This window comes from Meles meles, chromosome 13 (genome assembly GCF_922984935.1).
Source record: "Meles meles chromosome 13, mMelMel3.1 paternal haplotype, whole genome shotgun sequence".
NCBI lineage: Eukaryota > Metazoa > Chordata > Mammalia > Carnivora > Mustelidae > Meles > Meles meles.
In genome coordinates, this window is record NC_060078.1 from 32,441,023 (window position 1) to 32,466,123 (window position 25,101).

General features: G+C 57.2%; 2 protein-coding genes across 6 annotated transcripts in view; one reads left to right on the forward strand and one right to left on the reverse strand.

The window, feature by feature from the left end:
- CDH23 (cadherin related 23) overlaps positions 1 to 25,101 on the forward strand; it is a 395,682-nt gene that overhangs the window by 329,664 nt on the left and 40,917 nt on the right. The gene's annotated exons all lie outside the window — the stretch shown is intronic.
- On the reverse strand, positions 875 to 24,212 carry VSIR (V-set immunoregulatory receptor). The gene is made up of 7 exons (XM_046026740.1): positions 23,968 to 24,212; positions 13,043 to 13,468; positions 12,389 to 12,445; positions 6,751 to 6,858; positions 3,845 to 3,872; positions 2,335 to 2,531; positions 875 to 2,156 (listed from the first exon to the last, which is right to left on the reverse strand). Exons 1-7 carry the CDS (start codon positions 24,047 to 24,049, stop codon positions 2,119 to 2,121), a joined length of 936 nt encoding a protein of 311 aa, XP_045882696.1. The 5' UTR covers positions 24,050 to 24,212; the 3' UTR covers positions 875 to 2,118.

Genomic DNA, 25,101 nt, shown 5'->3' on the forward strand with positions numbered 1-25,101 from the left:
TTTCTGCTCTGGGGCCTCCTCCCTCCCTCGCTCCCTCCCTCCACACATCAGCAGCCAGGCTTGGGGTCTGGCAGCCAAATTCTCAGAAACTATATCTGCCTAGAGGTCAAAAGCTGAGGGATGGGCCAGACCAGCCTCCCCCTAGGGCAGGAGCACTCTTTCTGAGCTGGGGGATGGGAGGTGGGTCTGGTCTGTAGGTTTTTCCTTCAATTCTAGGGGTAGCCAAGCTCAGCCTTAAGCATGTGTCATCCCGTCCATCTCTGCCATGGGCCCCCAAGAGCTGTTAGAACAGCACCCTCTTTCTATGGCAGCCGGCACTGAGTGTCTAGGGAGAAGATGGAATCGAAGAGGAACCCCCGGGACAGAGCAGGAACTGGAATTTTGGTGTCCTGGCCACTGCAGGTGTCTGTGCAGTCCCCAGGCCCAGGCCCACTCTTTCCTTAAAGCCAACCCCCCCCCCCCCCCCGCCCCGGCATAGCAGGACATCCACACTGCCCATGCCCTTGGGCCTGACGGGGAGCTCAGAAGCAATGCCATGTATCCAGGGGAGCTCCCTGGTTCTAGCTGCAGGCCTGGGAGCTCACTGTTCCCAGAGAGCCCAGAGCTGCATTCTTCCTCCCCCAACTCCTGTCCCCCACCTCTTCAGGCCATCCAGAGGGCTCTCCCTGCCTGCTGGGCTCTTCTGCTGGCTTGAAGTCCCAGCTTTGCGCCCCGGGGTCCAGCTCAGCAGAGCCCGCATGGGCTGCTGAGCTAAACACCCTCCTCCGTGCACTGCCTGGGCCCTACCCGCTCAAACTCACCCCTTCCCCTCACGGGCCCCCCCACCCCATTCCCTGTTCCCACCCCAGAGTATGCAGAGGCGCCCCCACTCCTCTCCGCGTCTTAAAACGCTTTAATCAAAATTCCACAAAGCATTCCCTTGCACATGGTGTATAAAAATAAATCCAGGACAAGGCCGGAAGCAGGAGATGGAGCACAGGGCCCCAGACCCTTCTGTGTACACCCTCATTGCACAGGGTCCCTCTGCAGTGGAGACTCAGCCCAGATTAAGTGGAATGGAAGACCAAAGACGGGGCGGGGGAGGTGGAGGAGAACCCCTGGAAGCAGAGCAGGGATTCAAGCCCATCTCCTATAGTCTTTGCACAGGGTTTGTACTTGCTGCCCGTGGAGTTTTTAATAACGCCTCCTCTTTCCACTGGCGGGAGGGTCACAGTTGGGACATGTGCGGTCACCTTCTGTACCAAGCACACTGCACAGTGGAGGGGGGAGGGGGAGAGGTGGAGCCACTCACCTTCCCAGCAGGCTCCCCGTGCTCTCCCTCACCCCCCTCTGCGGTGGGTACTGCAACCTCTGGCCTGGCCCCCATTGCCCAAGATCCCAGTTGGCCCACAGTGGCCACTGTGCCTCAGGGTGTACTTCCTGTTTCGGGGACCCTGGCCAGTGAGCTCTGAGGACCAGAGGGCAGACAGCAGGAGCCCATCTTTGTTTAACCAGCAGACAGCTACTGGGAGAGGTTGCTGGGAGCAGACAGCTGGGAAAGGCTCCCCTGGCCCCTGGGGGCAGGCAGGCCCAGCCTCAGAGCTAGGAGTCTGATAGAGGAGCAGCCTCAGACGAGGTCAGGAAAGCTAGCTCTACCACACTGAGGAGGAGTCTTTCCACATCGTGTCCTGGGTCTCATGCCTGGGAGGAAGGCACTGTGTGGGGAAGAGGGGAGAGGAGTTCTGTCCAGTGCCCATCTTGTCCTATCAGGGCTGTCCGGTCACAAAGCTCATGTCCCAGGGAGAGAAGCTGCCATAGGCTGGAAACTCTTGAACTTCTCGGATGTAGGCCATTTGGCATTTGTAGCTGGTAAAGTTCAGGTCTCTGGGGTGGGGTCCCAGCACCCCACCATCCTTGAGACAGGGGCTGAGCCATCCAACCCCTTCTCCCTTCTGCCTTGTAGCACCCAGAGGAGTTGAGGGTCTGGCCATCAGAGGTATCTCAGAGAGTCTGGGCTCAGATCAGGAGGGAGGAAACCAGGACCAGGGTCAAGGCCAAGGGACCATTCAAGAAGGTCGGCTCTGCCTCAGACGCACATGCCCCAGGCCCAGCCACAGTTGCCTGCTGGCCCCAGTGGGTCTAGATGGCCTCAGAGTTTGGGGAGTCAGGCACGGGGTCTGCAAAAGAAAGAAGTAGAATGAATGGGGAGCTTCTCAGTCCTTCACCCCCTAAGCCCACACGGGGAGGCTGTAAGGCCTCACAAGGGGAGTGAGGCTACTGCCCTGCAGGCCACGGGAGGTCATGACCTTGCAGGCTGTGGTGCCCTGCGGGGGTGGGTTGTTGGACTACACTCACCGAGGGTTGGGAAGAAGACATCCCCAGGGCCTGGCGGAGACAGAGGAGTGCCCGGCTCAGAGAGTAGGTGCCGCCCGGACTCTGAAGGCTGCCGCTGAGCCATGTAGGACAGTGGAGACCTGGGTTTGGCCTCTGGCATGGTCTGGGAGGACGGGGAGGCCTCAAAGCCTGGATTTTCGAGTCCTTGAGTGTTGCCGCTAGAAAAGGAGAGCTGGTTCAGTCCGTTGCGCTGCCCAGGTTTGGGCCTCTGCCCTCCTGCCTGCCCCACTCCTGTGCTTCCCTCCCCGCCCCTGCCTTCACAGCCCAGGCCTCTGCAGGAAGGGAGGAGCCAGGGTCAGAGAGAAAAGGGCACGGCTTACACTCTCCCATCTCCCCTGAGCTCAAGGCAGCGTCCTATTAGTTACTTGGCCATCTGCCCTGGGCGCAGCCAGGAAGTCTGGGGTCAGAGACACACTCAGGACACCAGATTTGGGAACCTGTGATAGGTTTCTCTTTGGTCAATAGAGCTGATGGCATTAGGATTGAATGCTTGTAGTATGGTGCGGGGAGCAGTGTTCTCCCTCTTCCTGCTTGGGAGCGGGACCACCTCGAAAGAGACCGCCACCCCCTGCCACCAGCTCTGAGATCCTGGCAGGATCACTAGTAGGACCTCCTTTGACCTGTCTAGAAAATCCTCTCTTTCAAACACCTAGAGGCACTCTGGGTTTGCTGGTAAAGGTAACTGGGCCAAGTTCCGGAGTGGGACTCATTCCTGAGGACAGCCCCCCCATGCCAGCCTCCATGGCCGCTTCCTGCCCTGAGCACACCAACACACACTCCCCCAGCCACCGTGTGCTGTGCCCGCTGCCCCACTAGGAACCCCTGGCCGGCATCTGTCCTGGTGGCCTGCGGCGGCCTGATGGCTTTCTCCTTGGAAGGCTCTGCAGGGAGGGACCCCTGTCCTGGGTGTGCCATCTTCCTTTGCATGTTTCAGTGTCTGTCCCCAGTTCAGCTGCTTCCTCCTCCTCCCCCAGCCTGGCCAGCTGACACTGGGCCTGAAGGAAGGTGCCGGGTTCATCCCAGCAGGGTTAGAGCTCAGCTTACTGGGCGGGGTTGGGGGGTGGCAAGGAGAGCACAGATGTGTAGGCCTCAGTGGCAGATGGCAGACCCTTTGCTAAGCAGTTGTGCCCTGGGGGGCTGTATGGGAGCCTCCTGCACAGCTCTCCTTCTTGACAGCTGACCCAGGGCCTGGGGAGGACCCGGGAGGCCTTGTCGGTGTTCTGAGTCCTGTCCCAGGACAAGTTATCGGCAGGGGGAACAGGGAAAGGAGCCTGGTGAAGGGGAGTCCAGTCCAGGCAAAGAGTGACCCCCCCCCCCCCGCATTATGTCCAGTTATGGTCTGAGTGTAGACCATGCCCAACAGAGAGCCACAGGCCCGAGGGAGACAGGGAGAGAGAGAGCTTGCCACGCTTGGAGTTAGGGTCAGGGTGGCTGCAGGCACTGTTCTCAGGAAGATCTCTAGGAGCCTTACCTGTCCATCCGCACCAGCTCCTGGGCACCTGGGGACATACAGAGAAACTAGTCACAAAGGAGAGGCTTCCCTAGACAGCATCCCTGTCCCCGCTGCCAGATGCCCTTTGAGGAATAGGAGCAAGGCCAGGCTGGGCCACGCTCAGCCCTGGATCCGCCTTCTGCGGGTTCTGGAGGCCTGCATGGCAGTGTTTGCCCTGCACGCAAGGCTCAGTGAGCCTTGTGTTAACCAGTGATAAATGAAACTCAGGCTGCATTTCACAAGTACAAGGGACGTTTGTCCCCAGGAGGCCAAAGGCAGCCAATGCTTTCTCCTATGGCTTCATTAGGCGTTGCAAGACCTTCTGGATTTAAGTATCAGGCAAAGGCCTCACTCCTGAATTTGCTGTTTCCTGTTTGGACAGTGGCTACACTCTGGTCTGTCGCCATGACTTACTGAGTGGGAGGGCCGCGAACTCAGTCCCTAACCGGAGTCCCTAACTGGAACTCTCGTCCGTCCTCCACATTACCTAGAGGGTGGCTGTAGCAGTGACATCTCTCAGAGGAGCCACAGGGGCCTGAGACCCCCGGACTTCTCAGCCGTTCCGCCACTTTCTGATGCTCCTCCAAGCTGCTGCCGCACTGCCCCACTCCCAGGATTCCCCACCCCCAAACAGGCCCCCAACCAGAAGCCGTGGCCCTACTTCCCTTTTCCTTGCAGCTCCCCGTACACTTCTCATTTGCAAGAGCTGTACCACAGTCACTGTGGGGAAACGTGGGCGGGAGGGGCACACACGGAACACACGGGAAGTTGCACAAAGGTTCCTAAAATCTCTGCTCTGGGAAGGAATCATGGCTACCGTTTAGCAGGCGGCTCTGTGCATCCGGCTTTTGGCGGGTGCCCAGCGTTCCCTGGGCTCATTCTCTCCACCCATTGAGGGGGTGGGTTTTTGGACCCACTTTAGAGCTGGGAAACCCAGTCTCCATCTAAAACCAGGTTGGTTTCCACACCGATCAGCCTCTGTAGGAGGCTGCCTGCCTCAGTGCTCCCAGACCTTTCTCTCTCTTCCTCCCTGCGTACGCGCTCAGAGCCAGTGCCCTGCCTGCAGCAGCCAACACACGCTCCCTGTCCCACCCCCCACCCCGGACTGCCACCCCCACCCGGGCACTTAGTCTCCGTCCTGCATTTTGCAGTGACTTCTGTTCCCATAATTCCAGCAGCAGTACTTCTCGCGACACTAGATGAAAAAAGGACCCATCTCTCCCCTTCCTCTCCATTTTGCACATGGTTTCTCTCCCATCATCTCTTGGGTCTGTCTCGAAGACTCTGAATCTATAACTCATTTTTTCTTTCTTTCTTTTTTTTGGAAGAGGTGAGCCAGCTGGCCTCCAAAATACTTTTATTAGAAGATAAATTATTGACACCTTTTTGTTACTGTGTATATTTAATTTAATTTGGGGATAAGGAACTGTAAGCAGCTGCACGTCACAGAATTAGGGTCCGTTTAGTTTCAGAGGATGCGTGCAGCCCTGGGAGCTCTTTCCTGGGAGCTGAGTGTGTCTCCCTCCTCGTCCCTTCCTCACCTGCGTGAAAACACTGCACAGATGAACACGAGCTCACGGCGGCTCCGCAGTGATGACTCTCCCTGCTTGAGCCCCTGGGTTCTTCTTTCAGTTCCAAGCCCTTGACCCGCCTGCTCCCCCCCCCCACCCCCAACCTCAGGTATTTCTGGCAGTAGGCTACGGCAGGATTTGTGAAAGGAGGGTGGATGTCCTGAGAGTAAGGGAAAGGTGACCACAGCCCTTGAGTGAGCCACTGGGGGCTTCAGGTTGGGCCCCCAGGAGAGAGGGCAGTGCAGGTGTTACAGTCCAGCCAGAGGAAATTGGGTGTGAGCAAAAAGCCACCTGCCAACAGAGCAGCTCTGTCTCCGCTACCTTCTGCAACCGGCCAGAGGGGAAGAGGCAGGAGAGGTGACGCAAGGGCCAGAGCAGAGGACTCCCCACCCTCCGGCTCCTGGAGGCCTCAGGCTAGCCCAGATTCAGGGGTGAGGTCAGAGGAAGGGCAAGGGCCACTATACCACAAAGGAGGATGAAACGGTTTTTGTGGCCATGACCTGAAGCCTGGCTCTGCCACTGACTCACTGTGAGGGTCCCCTGGTGAGTTACTGAACCTCTCTGTGCCTCAGTTTACTCAGTTGTCAAGGAGGAACAATTGTAGGACCAAGCTGTCGCATCATTAGGAGAGAAGGCATACAACAACCTTGGCATGGGACCTAGCACAGCAGCCTTCCCAGGCAGGGGTTGTGGCCAGGATGCTCATGCCGGTGAGCATTCCGATGATCTGGAGGGATTACACTCCCGGGGAAGAGCCCGAGTGGAGAGCTCTGGGCTTGAGTCCCTGCTCTGGCACTTAGGCACTTCAAGAACACTCGGTTAACGATCGAACCCCGCTGGTAAGCTCAGGTTTCTCAGCTCTACCGGGAAAGAACTGAGCTCAGTTATCTCCAGGATCCCTTGCAGTTCTGATAATCCAAAGGTCATTTTTGTCCCAACAGTTACAATGCTGGCTACAAAACAAGCCTACCCCTACCTTAAAGCAGATCCGCAAAGGATCTCCGGGGGTGGCGATTTTATAAACCAGTTTGAACCACTCTGTGTGACTATTCACTCAGTCAGCAGACATCTATTGAGTGCTGAGCCAGGACCACTTGAGGCTGGTGGGCACTCAGGCCCCCCAAATGGCACACCTGGGTCCCATCCTCTCCCCACCATGGAGCCCAGCTCCTTGCAGGGACTCGAGCAGCTTCCCTCTCTGGAACAGTGAGGAAATGTGCCTGCCTCGTGCCTTTGCTGATCCCAGGGGCTGAGCTGGGGGCTGGGGGGGATCGCTTGCGCTCTCACGCACCCCAGGCAGGCAGGGATACTCACGGCGGTTGGAGGCCACCTGCCTTTGCCTGTAGACCAGGAGCAGGATGAGGGGAAGGCAGAGGATGCCCACGATGCAGGCGCCGGTAGCCAGCGCAGCAGCTGTGATGCCTGTGAGGGGAAAAAGAGCTACAGTGAGACTCCATTCCCTCCATTTCTCCTGAAGGGAGACTGAAGCCCAGAGAGGAAAGTTCCAGGCAGCAGGGGGACCCAGATTTACCCAGGCCTCGCAGCCAGACCCTCAGTGACCTGCAGAGGCACAGAAGGCCTAGGGATCCCCTTTCAAAGAGAACCCCATGCCGCCTGCCCACATGGGCCCAGGGCACACAGAGATGAGGCCAGGTGCTTAGAGCAAAGGCAGCTCTGGGAAAGAGAGAGTAGCGTCTTCATCTGAGGCCCTGGGGACGGCCCAGCTGCCCTGGGCCACAGGTCGTTCCCTGGAAAGGAAAAGAAAGTCCTTCACAGACCCTGTGTCATGATATTCAAGGTCAGAAGGAACCCAAGTGGTGAAAAACGTTTGGAAATACATAGCTGTGACGGTTGCACCGCACGGTGAGCAGAATTAATGACTTAACAGTGGTTGAAATGCTAATCTTATGTTATACACGTTGTACCACAATAAGAAAAAAAAACATCAAAATGAACAAAAGCCCCACTCATCCCAAGAGACCCCTTAGCTCTGGACACAGCTTCTGGAAGTGATCCCACACATATAAGTCACAGGGGGAGATGTGGGTGAGAACTAGAAAAATGTGAATCCTTATCCAGTGTTTTAAAATTTCAGATTTTCTAAATTAATATATATATAATTTATATGTATATATGTTAAAATATATTTAAGAGTTTTCTCCTCCTGGGGTGCCTGGGTGGCTCAGTCATTAAAGCGTCTGCCTTCGGCTCAGGTCATTATCTCAGGGTGCTGGGATGGAGCCCCACATTGGGCTCTCTGCTCAGCAGGAGGCCTGCTTCTCCCTCTCCCAATCCCCCTGCTTGTGTTCCCTCTCTTGCTGTCTCTCTGTCAAATGAACAAAATCTTTAAAAAAAAAGTTTCCTCCTCTTGCTATGCTCCTCCTCCCCCCGGGGCCCCCTGCAGAGGCAGTCCCTGTCCACACTTTCCTTGCGTGCAGCCCAAATTTGTTCCCTGCGTACCCAGCAAACGGCTGCTTTTCATGACGATTGCTTTGCCCACTCAGCATGTCACGTTGCTCACGGACAGCTCTGGATGGCACAGAGCTCTACCTCATTCTGCCTCTGGCTTTGTCACTGGGCTCACCTGTGAATTTATGGAAACAGTCCCCCACTCATGGACATGCAGATTGCTTTGATTTTTTTCCCCATAACTAATAATGTAGCCGCGGACTCCTCGTGTGTACATCTCTGCTCTCTTGGGAAAGTACCCCCGTTCGCAAACTCCCAGCCGCGATGAAAGTGCTGAGCCAAAAAGTGCATGCGTTTCCCTCCAGGCTGCTCTCTAATCGCCCTCCAGGTTACCACCCCACCAACAGCATGGGAGCCTTCATTTGTTTCAGCCTGTCTGCTGACGCCAGGAGTTTAGCTGGGAACAGACGTGCCCTCGGAACCACAACCAGCATAAATGCGTTTCCTTCCCGATTTCAGCCCTTCCCCAAATACAAAATATGGGCTGGGATACCTTGTCACAGCGTCAGTGCGGCCCCCCGGGGGGGGGGGATTGAGGAAGGTGGAGGGGCTGTGGTCCTGGTGTTGCCTTTGCACTATTTATTTGGGAATAAGGGCTGTTTTTATCTCATTGTGTTGCTAAACACCATGATGGTGTAAATAAGCTTTCCGGGGGTTTGTTCATACCACAGAAGAGAACAAACTGTTTACGGGCACTTTAGACCTACCCACTGGTACAGGAACAGTTGCTATGCTAATTACAGAGCAAGTTCAAGTCCACATTAAAGCAGGTTCCCTGCACATCTCAGCAAGGCTGCGGTTTGACGTGGAGTAGTGAAAGTAGACACATTCTGTAATTCAGACATTCAAGGATTTCTAACTCCCCGTCATAGGACCTTCTGGTGGGCACTGAGAAGGGGGTCGCAAAGTGCTCTACTCTAGTCGTCAGAGCAGGACTCCAGACTGCGACTAAGCCACGTTCATTGGGGTTAGATGCTTACTTACTGGGGATCCCTGTCCCAACTCCAGGCCTGACTCCTGTCCCCAGGCAGAGATCCCCCTCTGTGGGTCCTCCAGGGGATCAGTACCTGGTCTCCTTACAACCTGGGCTGAGAGTTGAGGCCAGGACAGGGAGACAGGAGTCTGGGGACAGTTTTGTGGGTCTACCTACCCTAGAAACTCTGGACTCTTCTGCAGAGCCCAGCCTTGCCCCAGCTCCCCACCCCCTCCCACAAGCATGGTCAGTACCTGAGGAGGAGAGGGTGAGGGGTCCTGCTTGGCAGCCTTCCAGAGCCAGGCTCACTGGGAAGGTGACCAGGCACTGGCAGAGAAAGCTGCCAGGCCAGCCCTGAGAACTGTGTCAGGCCAGTTCTGCCCAACCCTACCCTGCTGCGCAGTGCACCCTTGTCTAGAGCCTGCCCGTACCCTGTAGGTGGGTATGTAGATAGGTGGGTAGGTAGGTAGGCACGAGAAGGGAGGAGAGAATTCCTTCAGGCTGCCTGGTTCCCCCCGGTTCCCCCAGGGTTGGATGAAAGCAAACCGAACATTCTACTGTGTAGGGCGACAGGAGGTTGCTTGGCAGGAGGTAACCTGCCCAGGCCCCTTCCCTGGGCTCAGTGAAAAAACCACAGCCCCTCAACAATCGGGGGCTCCTTGGAGACCAACTTCCTCAGCCTCTCTCCCCTCCTTCCCCCAACCTCAGACTGACTTGGGCTTTCACTATGATTTCCTAGCCCGACCACCCTCTTACTCCCCAAAGAGACCATTAGGAGACAGGGCTGCAGGGAGAACAGAAAATCCCCGAGCCGCTTGGCTGGAAGCATCATTAGCCGACCAGGTACCAGGGCTGGGGTACCTGTGGGGCACCTGTCTTAGAGTGAGCAGGGACTGAGGGCAGTACCCAGCAGCCCGCCCTGAGACCCACTAAGCACAGGGGTCACTGGGCAAATGTTTCCAAAACCATTAGAAACCAGATGTGTGCCCACTGTCTATTGTCATCTACTTGCCATCCCGTCATGGCCCACATGGTACATAATTTCTTTCTTTTTTGGGGGGTGGAGGGCAACATTTTTTAAATTGAGGGTTTCTATAAAATCTGGAATTCTGACCTTGCTGGGAAATGGAGAGGCTCTGGCAGCCCCGGCCCGCCCTCAAGCACGCAGCAGTTGAAGCTGCACTTACAGGCTGGCAGCTGGCTGCTCACCACGGTCCCCACCTTCCCCAGGTCCCTGGCTTCAGGGGCACTGGAGTTTTTGATCCCAGATTCAGCCCCTTGGGTAACACAGATTGCCTCCCTGTTACTGGGGAAGGGACACACATGCTCCCATTTCTCACGAACCCATGATACCGAGAGAATGCAAGTACTGCCCCCAAACCCCCACACCCTACCCAAAAGGATAACTGGGTTCCTCTTCCTCGGACACCATGTCCACCTTAGTGACAAGACTCCACCACAGCTAGAGTCTCCAGACCTCCAGAACCAAGAGTCTGGAAAGGGACTGGGCCTCCAGAGGTCACTAACAAAGTCATCACCCTGCCCTCAACAGTTCTGATAGAAGTAAACACACCCCTTTGGCCCTTGGGGAACTAGGCCACTGTGGACAGTAGCTCAGGGAAGCAGGGACCAGAGTGAGGCTGTGCATCCCTGGAGGGGAAGGCAAATGTCAACATCTAAGAGTACAGGTGCCCAGCGAAGGAAACTTGACCCACTCTTGACAATCAAGTTCAAAGTTCTGCTTCAGCCTTGGGTTCTTACCAGCCAGAATCCCAGGCTTTCCCGGTTGACTTCTGTTTCCTTAATTCCAGCAGCTACTTCTCTAGAGTCTTAATTAGGAAAAGTGGATCAAATCTCGGCTCCTTCTATGTTGTACCTTATTTCTTTGTTGTCCCCACTGGCATCTCTAATATCTGTCCCCAGGACTTAAATTCATAAAACTAATTTTAAGAAAATCAGTGTTGAGAGGGGAGGGCAGCCCAGCACCTGGGCTTTGTGACTGAGAACCGGGTGCTCTGGCTGAGAGACTGGGAGCAGTCCCCGCACCTGTCTGCACCTCGGTTTCCCCACCAGTGAAATGTGGGCAGTGGCAGAGGGGACGGTCTGTAAGGTAGCTCTGGGAGCTCCTGGAGGAAGAAGGGGGACTGGAGGGTTGCTCAGAGTGGAAGGAGCAATGGGGAAGTGAACACTCGTGGGCCCCCTCCAGGTGAAGCTCGGCCCCCGCCCCAGGGGCTTGCACACACGGCCGTCCACCCTCACCAGGGAGCTGCCCGGGGAGGAAGTGAAGACAGCAGTGGCCTGGTGCTGAGGCAACACGTCAGGTTTGCCGTGCACAGAAACAGGGGCTTGAACCAGAGTTCCTTAGTTCCATGTGGGTCTGGCTCAGACGGAAATGTGTGTTCTAATTTTATCCCTGGCTAAGCTGTTGGCAAGCAAGAGTGGTTGAAGGAGAAAGTCATCACGACCTTTGAGCTGGGCTTTGCTGGGGCTGAAGTTCTAGCCGCCCTCAGTCTTTGTGCATGACCTACTGGAGGGCAGGGGGTGGGGGGGAGGTCTGCACTCTTTTATCTCCAGGGCTGGGCCAGGGCTGGGCCACGTTAGATGCCTTGTAGATACTGATGGATAGAAGGCTCTGGAAGCCAAGACACTCTCCTCTCCCAAGAATGGAGACGTCTCCCCTTTGCCTGCTCCCTCCAAGCTGCTGGGCATTCTGCCCTGGCCTCTGAGTGCCCAGACATCCCTCCAAGCAGTGGCCTGCCTTCTTCCACAGGATGCCTCCCGGGGCCAGAACCGGGGCTGACTGCCTCCCATCCACTGCCCTATGCATTCCTCAAGCTGGGAAGAAGGTGAAGTGAGCACATCCAGCTGTGTGAATTTGGGCAAGATACGTCCCCTCTCTGAGCTTCTTGTCCATGTATGGAAAGGGAAGGTGGTGCTGCCTGCTTCAGAGGGCTCTAATCAGACTCCATGGGGATACCAGTACTTGTAAAGACTGAGCACAGTGCCTGGCATGTCGGAAGAGCTCTAGGAAAGGCAGTTCTGTTCCCCTTCCCAAGTCTCTCCGTCCTCTTCCTGAGTCTTTCTGTCCTCTCTCCTCTGTGCACAGAACAAGGAAGCCAAGAGGACCCCCCCCACACACACACACAGCCTTCTATGGGGCAGAGCGCTGGTGGGCAAGAGCAGCGTCCCCTGAAAACAGCTGTGGCACTCGGCACCTGTGCTGGGGGGCACTTGGCCGGAGACCACTGTCAGGGCACCCCCCACCCCCAGGAGCCGGCTTCCCCCGGGCTTTGAGCCTGGAAGGGGAGTGGGCTTCTGGGAAGTTCAGCCCAATGGCTCTGGGGAAGGGGGCAGTGAAAGGTAGGGGCAATAGCAGGGAAGGAAGAATAGGGGTCCCATGGGCTTGGGGTGATGAGGTCAGAGTTCTGAGTGGGGCCTGGGTCCAAGAGGAGGGCAGAGGAGAATGGCGAACCCAAAAGGGCCAAAAGGGCCAAAAGGGCCGTCCCTTACTTTCACTCTCCCTGGGCGATGGTGGGTACGCGATGCACTGCGTCGATGCTGCTTTGTCTGTGGGAGCAAAGAGAAGGGGCGTTAGGTGGGCCTGAGGTCAGGAGGGCCTGTCACAGCCAGCACACACGCACACACATGAAGCATCTTCTCACCACACGGCTGGGTGTGCCCGGCTCACTCTCACGTCCTGGTGTGTGGATACCTGCGGGCACCCAGCCTGTTGCCTCACACACTCTCACCTGGGGAAACACACACACACAGAGTCACTCCCCAACAAGCGTTCACCGGCTCACACCCCAGGTCACATATCACGGCCACCGTATTGTCCCGAGCAGGGTTGGTACCCTCTCTTTCCAGACAGAACCATGCACACCCCCCTCTCCATCACACCCCACCGACCAGAGAGACTTACACGCAGCCCCACACCCCATGACCACCCCTTCTCACCACATACGTCCCTGGAGTGTCCGTGTCACCCATCTGGAACCACACCCCCCTCCTGACACAGAATCATACGTGGTCACGCCACCTGGTCCCTAGCAGCCCAGCCCCAGAGTCGCGTTGTCACCTCGGCTCGCTTTCCAGCCGGGGCCTAGCGCGCCGTCCCCGTGGCCGCCGCCCCCACTCCGGGCAGTCCCGTAGAAGAGCCCTCACCTGTCTGCACCGCCAGCTCCATGGCGCCGTGGACCCTGTGCTCCGAGTGGCGGTGTCTGACCTCCACCACCAGGCAGCAGTAGAGGCCGCTGTCCGCGAGGGTCAGGTTGTATATGGTGATAGAGAAGTTGCCGTGGTGGTCGGAGACCGACTCCAGCCCATGGCGCTGGGCCAGGTCCTGGCTGGCGTTGGCCTGGTGGGCGCTGTGGTGCAGGTGGAGGTCCTGGAACGTGAGGTTGCGGATGGGCCGGCGCTCCGAGCACACCTGCACTTCGCCCCGGGAACTGCGGTACCACGTCTTGTAGTAGGTCACGTCGTGCCCTTTGGCCATGGGGCCTGCGATCCTGCAGGTGAGGCTGACGTTCTGCCCCTCGGAGCACACGTACAGGGAATATGGCGTGGCCACCTTGAAGGCTGCCGCCGGACCTGTTCAGAGAGACAAGAGACGGTCCTCTGCCTGCGCCAGAACCACTCCCAGTTCCCCCCAAGTGAGGAGGAACTTTGGCCTGGGGCTCCAAAGATGTGGGTTCCCCAGCCACGGCCCCCAGGCCAGTCAGCTGACCTCCCTGGGCCTCAGCCTCTTCCTTAGCTCCTGAGCCTGACTCCATCGCGGGCTGTGCGGGAGGAGGAGCTTCTCCAGGTGAGGGACTCCCCTGGCCTCGGGGAAGCTGCACGAGGTGCAGGAGAGGCTCTGGGCAGGCGGCAGACTGGGCCCAGCCAGCGTGTCTATCTCCCCACACCACCGCCACTGGCACTGCGGCTCTGCCCGTGACCAGCCGCGGACAGCTCCCGCCTCCATGCCCCGTGCCGTCTGGTGGGAAGCAGGACGAGGAGCGTGAGGGTTACTGGGGACGAGCAGCTCTTCGCCCTTGACCACCCTTCTGGGGCCATTAGCACTTTGGGCCCTATCCTCTCCTGGGGCTGGCCATGTCTTCCTGCCCCCTCATCAGGGAGCACTAATGGAGCACCTGCTGTGTGCAGGGCCCGGGCCAGGGGCTACTTCTCACCCGGATGCTGAGCGCATGGCCTCCCCTTGGGAGCTGAGGGCCTCGCCGCATTGACAAAGCAGGCCTTCCTGACAAAGTAACCCACAGGCTAAAGGGCAGACTGATGCCAGCCTACAGGGCACTTGGACGAGAGAAGACTTAGCCATCCTGGGGACGGTCAGGAGACTTCTCGAAGGAGCAAGTGTCTTTGGGGTTGATGGATAGAGAGAACTTCAACAAGTAGAGGGGGTGCCCTGGGCCAGGTGGTGAGGAGGCGGGAAAACCCAAGGTGTCTCGGGGCCGGGGCTAGAGCAATCAAGAGAGGTCGCCTCATCTGTGTACCCACTGCCATCCAGTCTTCTCAGAGATGTTTCCTGGTTCATTTTGTTTCTAATAGGCAAATGAAGCCATCCCCTGGTCCTCTTTATCCTACCCCAACCCCCCGGCACTTAACCATGCTGATCCCCCCAAGTGATGACCCTTAAAAGCAGGACACTGGGGCTGGAGTCCCGGCTCCTATCTAGCCGTGGGAGCCCCCCTTCCTCACATGCACAATGAGAAAAATATTGACACAGTGCATGGTTGTGAGAGGACAGAGCGAGGGAAAGGTGAAAACATGAGATGTGTGTTCTAATGCCCTTTACAGACACAGGGAGGATCACTATGGTTATTATACGTTAGTGGTATTTGAATTTTAATTGGCATTTCAGAGGCTGTCGTAAGTCAGGGAAGGAGTTTAGAAATGTGTGCAGTATCCAAACCAGCACGTCTCTTCCGTGGCCACTGTATGAATCAAGATAATGCCACCTCCTCCTCCCCACCCCCCCTTCCCTGCCTTTAGAGCCTGGGAACCTCCAGCAGAGCTAAAAGCTTTGCCCAGTCCAGAAGAAGGCAGCCTGGTGTAGCTTCAGAACTGGACAAGCCTGCGTTGGAGTCCAATAGCTGGGAGTCCTTTAAACCCTGAGCCTCAGACTCCCCTCTGTCAAACAGAAATGAAAACATCTACCAGCCAGAGTTGAGGCAAGGATTACAACTACTTTACATAAAGTGCTCGTAAAGTGCTTTGCTAGTACTTGGTGCTGGCTGCAGGGAAGCTAGACAGCTCTCTCATTCATCTGGGCAAGTCCAGAAATATTTCCTAGGAGTGAAAATAGTTCTGCAGAATGGAATGGAGAAGCCAGCTCCAAACTCTTTCCCACTAAGGTGTGAATGACTAACGACAGCTTGGGATCCAATTCTGGAGGGCTTGCATATTGAAAGCAGAGTGTGGGGGGTTAGCAAAATCATGGCCTCAAAGAATATATCTGCAAGGTGGTGTTTTAGGCCCCCAAGAGAGTAAGAAAGACACACACGCGCGCGCACACACACACACACACACACACACACACACACACACAGATCCTTTCATTCACTCCACCCACATGTGAGAGGGAGCTAAGTCTGGGAGCCCCAGATCTATGGAAAATCTTTGCCAACATGAGAAGATATTTCACAACTTGCTGGCAAGATGCTGGTCTCCGTTTCAGGCAAAAATGTAGAGGCCCAGAAGGGGAAGTGATTTTCCTAAAGTGCCACAGGGGGAGGGTCTGTTTGGACTCAGAACCTGGAGCCTGGGGGGCTTCAGGTAAAGCCTGATCTAGTTAGAACTAGAAGAAGAAGGAAGTGCAGGTATCCCGTGCTATGCCGACTCCCTTAGGGGCATGCCTAGCAACCCTATAAGGTCAGCATTGTTTTCATTCCTGTTTCACTGAGGAGAAAATGTGAGGCACAAAGATGCTAAATAATTCAGTGAAAATCACAGTAAGTGACTCGGACTCCCCCTCACAGGCCTTGGTGGCAGCCGTGGCCACAGAACTATGGGTGCCAGTAAATGAAGTGGGTAGTAGACAGGGAAAGGACCCTCACAGGCATTCCCAGGAAAACGGAAAAGCTGCCTAGAGAGCAAGACCAAAGAACTGTCTGCCTTGCGCTCCCCCCTTCCCCAACAGGCCCCAGCCAGTGGCAGCTCCCACCAGCACCTCTCTCAACTCATGTCCCATCTTCCTTGTTCCGAACCCCACATCCTCCCCCAGAGAACCCAAGGCGGGAGCCAGAGCCAGATCCAGCAGCATGTGCTGTGATCACACACACCTTGGGGGCTGGGGGAAAGAGCTGGCTCAGTAGAGGTCCCGGGCCGTGTCTGAGATCGTTGCGGGGCGACGGGCAGAGCCAGGGTGGAAGCAGAAGCAGGAAGTGGAGCACAGAGCTGAGCCAGGTGGGGCTGGGGGCTGTGGAGTGGACAGAGGTGTAGATGGGGCTAGCTTGTGGCTGGGGCGGATCAGGTGTGGGCAAGCAGCACGGCTGGCCTCTGGTGGGACCCCGGCCTCGGGAGCTGCCAGCAGGGCCTCAGGCTCCAGCCCTCAGGGTCCAAGCAAGGGGGTGGGTGAGCACAGAAGTGCCTGGACAGCACTGGGGAGAGATTTTCAGCCCTAGAAGTAATTTCCTTGAAAACCCAGGGTGGGATACAGAATTGCGAAGAGCAAGGGGCGGGAGGCATGGGGAGGGGAGCATTGCTCAATCCCCAACACCCTACACACCCCAGAGGACCTCTTCCCTTTTTTAGAAAAAGGAGAAGCTTGCAGTGGGATTCAGGTTTGGGGGATGGGGGACAGCGTTCGATTTCACAAAAGGGCCCGACAGCAGTGAACCAAGGGTTCCCAAGGTCTTGTCTTGGTCAGGGGTTCAGGGACGGCGGGGGTCATCCCCTTATGGTGTCAAGACTCAAGCCAGGTCAAAGCCTAGGACAGCCTGCCCTTGGGAGGGTGCTCGAAGGCACAGAGTTGGGGAAAATAATGCCCGTCCCCCGTGCTGTCTGCAACTGCACGGGCACACGTGTTACTGGGGATATTTATATCGCACAGCTGGATTTATAATTATTTGGCAGGAGGATGTTGCTTATTGTCAGGAGCAGATCCTTTTGGACACCTGGGTCATTGTCAGAGACTGGGGAGAGGCTGGGGAGGAAAGCCCTCAGCTCCAGGGCGGCCGAGAACATATGGGACAGGAAAATGACCCTGGGCCTGGGCCTGGGCCTGAGCCCAGTCACTGTGCGGCTCTTGGGGCCCAGCTGTCATTGGGTAAGGAGGCAGAAGCCCCCGGAGGAAGATTGCTAGGAACCTGGAACATTCCAGGTCTCAGGGTAAAAACCTTGGTCTGCCAGATCCCTGGGCCCCTGTCCTCACTTAGCCACACCCTTGCTGTGTGCCCTTGGGCAGATCCCACCCTTCTCTGTGCCACCCTCTCCTCATCTCAAGAGACTCCCCATGTTCCTAGGCCTTTCCAGCTCTGAGAGCCTGGGGCAGGAGGAAGGGGCTATGTTTCCTTAGGGCAGAGGAAGGGAGCAAGCAATGGGCCATTTATGTGTTAAGACTTATTTGCTCAGGGGGGGCACCTGGGTGGCTCAGTGGGTTAGGCCGCTGCCTTCGGCTCAGGTCATGATCTCGGAGTCCTGGGATCGAGTCCCGCATCGGGCTCTCTGCTCAGCAGGGAGCCTGCTTCCCTCTCTCTCTCTCTCTCTGCCTGCCTCTCTATCTACTTGTGATCTCTCTCTGTCAAATAAATAAAAAATCTTTAAAAAAAAAAAAAGACTTATTTGCTCAGCATTTTATACTCCTCTCACTAAATATCCCCTGAAGTAGGTATTATCATCCCCGTTTTATTTCTTTATTTTGTTATTTTTAAAAAATATTTTATTTATTTACTTGACAGAGTAAGAGAGAAAGACGGAGGGCAAGCACAAGCACGGGGAATGGCAGGCAGGGGAGAAGCAGGCTGCCTGCTGAGCAAGGACCCCAATGCGGGGCTCGATCCCGGGACCCTGGGATCATAACCTGAGCCAAAGGCAGATGCTTCACCGACTGAGCCACCCAGGTGCCCATTTAAAAGATGAGGAAGCAGATCCAGAAGTCAAACGACTTCACCAAGACCACCCAAACCTATGTGGCTGAGCTGAAACCCACAGCTTGGACAGGCTAGCACTGCAGGAAGGAAGAGCCCCCCCCACCCCGCCCCCCAACTCCTGAAGCGGGTGGGGCTGACACCTGTCAAGAGAGTGAACTGACCCCAGGCTGATTGCAGCTTCCAGGCAGTCTTCCTTGCTCTGCCTTGGACCTAAACCGAAAACACCATGCCATCATTCCACAAATATGTACCAAGGTCCTACCATGAGCCAAGCCCAGGGCAGAGAGGCCACCCCTAAGGGATGGCCGCTCAGAATCTAGTCTCGCTCCTGCCACTTCGCAGCAGTGGGACCCTCAGCCAAAGGGGCCTCAGGCCCTTGTAGAAGCTTCTGTTCTGGCAGGCACCGGGGAGAGGGGCTCCTGGCTGGCTCCGTCTCGGGGTGCTAGTTTTCATGACTTCACCTTTTTCCCCCCAGCAGGCACCTCACGAAACCCTGTGGGTGTGCACGGGATGGGTGTGTGTGTGGGTGTGGAGAGGCCTGTGTATTTTCCCTGACGGGGCACGAGTTTAGCCCACGGTTGCCAAGGCGACGCCCCAGCCTTTGGAGGTGGGGCCCCAGCTTGATTAGTCGGGCCTGGGAGGCCGCACCCAAACAGCAGAACTCTGTCCAGCTGCTGCTAGCGCTTGTAAGTAAACATCCCACAGTCCCCGATCCTCTGCTGTTGCTGGCCTGGCTCAAGCCGCAAAAGGCCAGGACCTCGCCCTCCCAACGAGCGCCAAACAGGCGCGGAACTGGTCTCCAGCTCCCGGCCAGGCCCTGTCCCCCGGGGGGGTCCGTGGAGGGTGTAGGGAAAGGCTCGGTTCTGTCTTTAGTAAGCGGCAGAGCACAGAGGGAAACAGAGTCCAGGAGCAATCAGGACGGAGTCTGCCAGTGCCACAAGAGTTCCAGGAAGTGACCCCCGGTGCGAGGGGCGGAGCCGGCAGGTCAGCGCCTGGGGTCTGTGGCCAGCAAGGACAAAGGGCATCTCAGATGTGTTTATTGATACCTGCCCCCGCAGGAAGTGTCCATTCACATCGGACCAGGGAGTCTGGGAAGGGGAAGCCAGGCTCTATTGGAGGAAGCCGGGCTTCCAGCACCTTGGGAAAGCATCCGCGCATCCGGGGCTGGAGGCTGTTGGCCAGCACGCCTCCCTGGAGAGGGCCTGGGCAGCTGGCCAGACGCCCCGCCAATGGATGCTTCTCTGGGTGCCTCCTTCCCAGACTCGCCCAGGCCTGTGTGCAGCCCAGAATATCAGCTCCAGCCAGCTTCCCCCAAGGGTCTGGGCTGTGAGGACTTCCTAAGGTCCAGGTCCCAGTCCCTGGGCCCTGCCCTCGGTGCAGGCAGCCCGTAGCCACTGACACAGTGGAGGTAGCCTGGGACGGACCAGAGGGCCCACGTCCTTCCTGCAGAGGGAAGCTGGCCTGGCCAGTGAGGGCTCAGCTTGCTGTAAGCTCTCTCCCTCTTTCCCTCCCCCTGACTACCCCTACCCCCCCATCTCCCCCCACCCCCCGCCTGTGGTTACTGGGATAACTAGTGGGCTCCACCATAAGAGAGGACCCAGCTGGAGCTACATATTTACTTGGACACTGTATTTACTTGAGGAAGGCAACAGGGGCTTGGAGAACTGGGGGCTGGAAGCGGCTCAGAGAGGCTCTCTGACCCTGGCTTGACCTCTTAAGAAGGAGACCACTGCTCTCTTTCTTTTCCGCAGGGGCAGCTGACCTGTCCCCTGCCACCAGCTATCGCTTTCCACAGTGGAGAGTTGGCTCCTGCAGCGATGGGGGGAGGCGCCGATGGCGACTCTAACACAGACAGTTTTACTTTTAGTTTTATGGCATTAAATGCCGTAGAATCACAACAGAGAAGGTTATCCCCTCCTCCCTACCCCAATGCCTTTTCTTTTAACAAAGGACAGCAGGTTTCAGGCTCAGAGCCTTCCCCAGGCTATAGTTTCCAGGTAGAACTGAATACCCTTATTTGGTTTTCTTGTTGTGTACTTGTATGATTTGGGTCTATTTATGGCAATGATACGGGCTTTCCATTGGTGGCAGTGGTAGAAAGTTTCCTTTTAAAATCTATTTATTTGGGGCGCCTGGGGGCTCAGCGGGTTAAAGCCTCTGCCTTCGGCTCAGGTCATGATTCATGGGATAGAGCCCTGTATCGGGCTCTCTACTCGGCAGGGGGCCTGCTTCCCTGAAACTAAACTAAACTAAAATAAAATCTATTTACTTAAGTAAAAGAATAAGTCCATTTGAGGGAAAAATAAGTACATATGATAGGCAGATGCTGCTGCCCAAGTCCCAAAGGTAAGGAGCAGAAGGCCAAAGCTCAGGGGGCACTGTCTCAGAGCTGCCCTTCCGAAGGGGGCAGTCAGGCTCCCTGACACCCCGTCCCCCAGGCTGCCTGTGGCTCAGAGAGAATGTGTGTTTGGGGTCCCACAGGGAGTGAAGAGCTTCTGCTGTCACATTCCCTGTTCAACCCCAGGTGGCCCAGGGGAAAGAGCATCCCAGGCAGAACAGTTAAAGGATGGGGTCCACTTGGGCCCGAGCACAGAAAGTTCATTACAGCATGATGCCGGTACCTAACCACCCCGGCCTTTCTCTCTGGGAACGGGCGGCCGGAGCAACCCGGCGAAACGTAAATATCAGTTGCGAGAAAGATCCCAGTTAGACGGGCCAACCCTGAGCTGGGCTTGCCTTGAAGTTGCCAAGTCCCCTATCTCTGGGGAACCTGAAGAGAATCTACAGGCGTCTCCATGGACATTTCACACTTTAAGTGCCTGTAGGTGCCAACAGTCGGGGGACCTCCAGGATTCTAGGAGTCCAGTCCTAGGGAAACCAGTCCGTGCCTTCCCACACCCTGGGCTCTCCAGCCAGCAGGGAACTTAAATGGAGGGTCAGTGGCATGTGGCTGCAGAAAGCCAAGCAACAGCTGAACACCCCACGTCATCCACCAAGGGCCAGGCACGGTGCTGAGGCTGTGCACTGACTCTTCCTCGCAGCCTGCGGAGGGAGGAGCCATCATCATCCCCATTGTAGAGATGAAGGAACTTGCTCAGAGAGGCTGAGTGACTTGTCCAAAGGCAGAGCTGTAAATGGCCATCTTGGGATTCGAACCTAGACCCCACTGACTCCCGAGACCAGACTGTGGGGCTCACAACCTCAGGTCCCTTGCTTCACCATTCCCATATAGGCTGCCATCGGGGAGGCTTTGGGCCTGCCAGTGCTGCTGCTAAGGGGACCCAAGGGTCCCTCAGAAAGCTACGCCGCCAGTCCCTGGGTGCCCCAGTGAAGGCAGGCTGCTCCTAGATGAGTAGCAGGCCCAAACTTGGGGGCCTCAAGCTCACTATGAGGGGTTTAGTCAGTGCTGGTTGAGGGCATCACTGCCAATAGGCCAGATGGGCCCCAAGGAGCCCTTCCTTCTTTCCTTCCCTTGATCTGCTGGAGCCTAAGACCCATAAGGCCTATATAGGGATAAGTGGCCTCTTTCAGCTTCCCAAAACTGTCCCTCCCACCCGAGCCACCCGCTCCAGGGAGCTCAGGCCCTGGCAGGGAACCTTTACCCAGCTTGCAGGGGAAACAGACCAACTAACCCAGCTGGGCAAGTACTTCTGGGCTGGAATTGCTGGGCATCGCTGGCATTGGGTTGTTGCCCCCTCATGCCCATGGGCCGGCCTCAAGGGCCACCCCAGGGGTTCTGGACAGAAGATAGTAGATTTCCCAAGAGTTGATCTTTGCTGTGTCAGAGGCTTGCACCATTAGGTTACCCAACAAGGCCCTGCAGTGTGTTTACTATGAAGGGGAAGATGGGGTCTCCCCTCCCTAGCCTCAGTGCCCCTCTATGCACGAGTCCCAGAGTCCGGGCCTCCCAGGTCAGCCTATATGGCCATGGTAAGGACAAGAACTTTCTCAGGTCCTAGGAGTGCATATAGGGGGAGAAAAGTCTGCCACCTTTGGGGTGTCCTGGGGCCTGGCTCTCTAGGTGCTTCCCTCCACCGTCTCACACTAAGTTAAGCCCAGGAAAGGGGTATCTGAGTACCTGCTCACCACCTCTGTGCTCCTTGGTGCTGACTCAGGCTCAGGAGCTTAGAAAACACCCGCACCAGCCATCTCCATCTCATCTGAAGGCTTTGACCCTGAGCAGTCCTGCCCAAGGCAACCCAGCCCCTCCACAGGCCAGCGATAAGTCTTTCCAAGTCACAGGTCAATCCTCCTGACCGTGCCTGTGACCAAGCTTCCTGACTCTTAGCCCCTTGTTACACACTCTCCTGGGTAGTGTGAATGTTCATTCGTGTGCCTGTATGACAGTTAAGAATATTGAGTCCCAGAGTAGTTCAAAGCTGAGAGACCCCCTTCAGTGGAAACCTACTTCGAGCTCTAATCATCTCCCTGAACTGGGCCTGAACTGTCCCTTTGGAGCGCCACGCTGTCTGGGTAGCCGAGACCTCTAGGGGAGAAGGCTTCTAGCTAAGTAGATGATACGGTGCGAGGGCTGTGAGCCTCTCTGCTACCCGCTACTCTGCAAGGGGGCCCCCTACACCTCAGTTCTCCCAAACTGGGGCTGCTGAACAGAAAGCAGCCTGGCCAGGGGAGGACAGGGGAAGGGGTAAGCGAGCAGAAGGCCTCTCGGGCTCACTTGAGAAGGGGCAAGCAAGGCAGGTGCTCTGTGGTGGGAACAATGCTGGCCTTCCTGCCTGCCACCATCCCCTGCCCCTTCTGGAATCCATGTCCTGCCATGAAGCAGGGCTTTGGTACCAAGACTGCCTCCTCCATCCTGGGAAAATCCAGGCCAGGGCTAGGCAGCTCCGTGTGTGTGGGGTGTGGGCTCCCTCCTCCTTATCAGAGGCCAGACTCCCAGCATTGAGATAACACACTGCCTGCAGGCACCCAGTCTGTTTCTGCGGTATATTCCAGGTTCTCTCAACTCCCTACTCTTGCTCCTGCCCTGGCTCCCCCTCCTTTCTTCTTCTGACCCGCCCACTGGGTCCTTGTGCCAACCTTCCCCCTGCCTCCCTGACTCCTCTCATGACCCAAGCTTTCCCTGGGCCCTCCCCACAATGTTTGGTTCACAGGCTGCCTGCCCGCCCCCTCTTCCCTTGAAATCCAGCTGCTCCAGCGTTGGGTACACAAGAACCAGGGGCCAGGCTATGGGCATCCCGACCTCTGCCCTCCCCCCACCTCCCCATCCTGCCCTGGGTTCCCCCGTGTCCTGGCCAGGATTCCACTTGGGGTTGTGACAGGCTGGGCTCTGGGAAGAAAAAGTGGCACCTCCCTGGTTGTAGGGCCTCCGAGCATGAACTGAGGAAACCGAGACCAGAAGGATGCCATAAGTAATCCCGGGACCCAGTTGGGGCTCATGGCCAAGCCAGGAAAGTGGCCCACATTCTCCCTAGGACTCCACACCGGTCCCTGAGCTGCAGCCTTGCTAGGATGTCAGGAATCAGCTGACCAGTCAACTCCCAGCAACCAGACCCTCAGGATAAGGACCAGGTGGGTGCCCACATCTGGGAACGGACCATGCTCCCCAAGGTTCAACCAGGAGTGTCGCTAGGGAGCAGGACACAGAGTACCACACCTCCTGTGCCCAGTGAGATCCTGGAGCCCTGAGGCAGGATGGGCAGGGAGATGCCACAGGTGTCAGAAGCCTGTAGGGTGCACAAGAAAATGTTGGGACTGTCCCCACCGTAGCCACCTCCCGTCCTGCAGGAGCTAGTCCTGCGCGGGACTCTGCACAGAAGGGTTGGCAGGCAGCAGCTCCGGCGGCTGTCAGAACATGCAGATGTGCCACCGCCCAGCCAAGGCACTTGGCAGAGAGCCGCTGGCCCCTGCAAGTCGGTCCCAGCAAGTAGGAGACAAGGCAGGCAGAGGGGGGCGCCCTGCTCCCCCTGCGCCCCCCTCCCTAGCCGTGTTGTCCCAGTGCTCCTCCCCAGCGCGGGGGGGTAGGACTCCTGCCGACCTTACCTCGGGAGGCAGCCAGGAAGAGAGCAAGGAGCACAGGCCCGCAGCGCGGGCCGCTGGCCTCCGGGACCAGGGGGACGCCCATGTCACTGCCGGGCGGCGTCTGGAGCCCCGGGACCCGGAGTGGGACCGCGGGCTTGAAGGGGGAGCGCCTGGTGTTCCGGGAGCAGCGGTACACAGCTGGCCGGAAAAGCTCCGGCTGAGTGAGTGCAGAGCGAGCGCCCTGGGCGCCAGAGCCGCAGCTCCAGGGCCCACCCCCTTCTCCCACAGCGCCCCCGGGGGGCCGTGGGGGGAACTGCCTCAGCGAGGGCCTGTGGGAGGGGCTTCCCGCTGACTCACAGGGCGCCTGGCCCTCTAGGTGGAGGCGACAGCCCAAGAGTTCCTGTCAGCTCCGCTTCCTTGCTACTCCCTCCTGTACAGCCCGGCTACCTGAAAAGGGTATTGCCTCTAACTTAGCTGCGCACAAGCACCGTAGGTTGTGTCTGACCTCACCCACCGGCCTTTGAGTTATCTGGGGGCAAGCCCCTGTCCCCAATATCCTCCGGCCCAGAGCAGGGCCTGGTAGGTAGGAGGCACTCCGGGCGGTGGAATGAGTGAGTGAATGAATGAAATCTAACTTTTGTAAAGGGCCAGACAGGTTGGAGCCCTCTTGAGGGTAGATCCCAGAACCTGCAAAACCCTTGCGTGTGCCCCCGTGTGTGCACACGCACGCGCACACACACACACAGGGCACAGTTACAGGGATACACACCAGGCATGGCCCATCCCTACAGACGCATGCGTGTATGCATCTGGTAGATATCCCATAGGAAATCCTTAGGGCCCCTCCCCAGCTAGGTCCCAGCATCACTCCCCACTTTGCACCCTCCCTAGGTCCCTGTGCCCTGGGTGTCCACAGGACAGTCATGCACCCCTCCCAGTCCTCTACTCGTGCGCCTCTGTCCAGCACTGGTGCCGCTGGTGGTGTCTCCCACCTCCCCTCTCCCTCAGGGCTCAACTCAAGTCCTTCCCTTTCACCAAGGGTCCTGAGCTTCCCCAGCGGGCCCCCCTTCCATGCCTCGCTGTTCACACTCCCTTCTGCTGTCTCACCCAAGTTCCCAACCGGCTGACCTGAACCTGGGCGTACCTGCCCGCCTG

Coding starts and splice junctions, on each gene's coding strand:
- VSIR (XM_046026740.1), bottom strand. CDS start 24,049: ATGGGCGTCCCCCTGGTCCCGGAGGCCAGCGGCCCGCGCTGCGGGCCT. Junction 12,446..13,042: donor GGAGCTGGCGGTGCAGACAG/GTGAGGGCTCTT, acceptor TTGCTCCCACAG/ACAAAGCAGCATCGACGCAG. Junction 2,532..3,844: donor GAGCTGGTGCGGATGGACAG/GTAAGGCTCCTA, acceptor CTCCTTTTCTAG/CGGCAACACTCAAGGACTCG.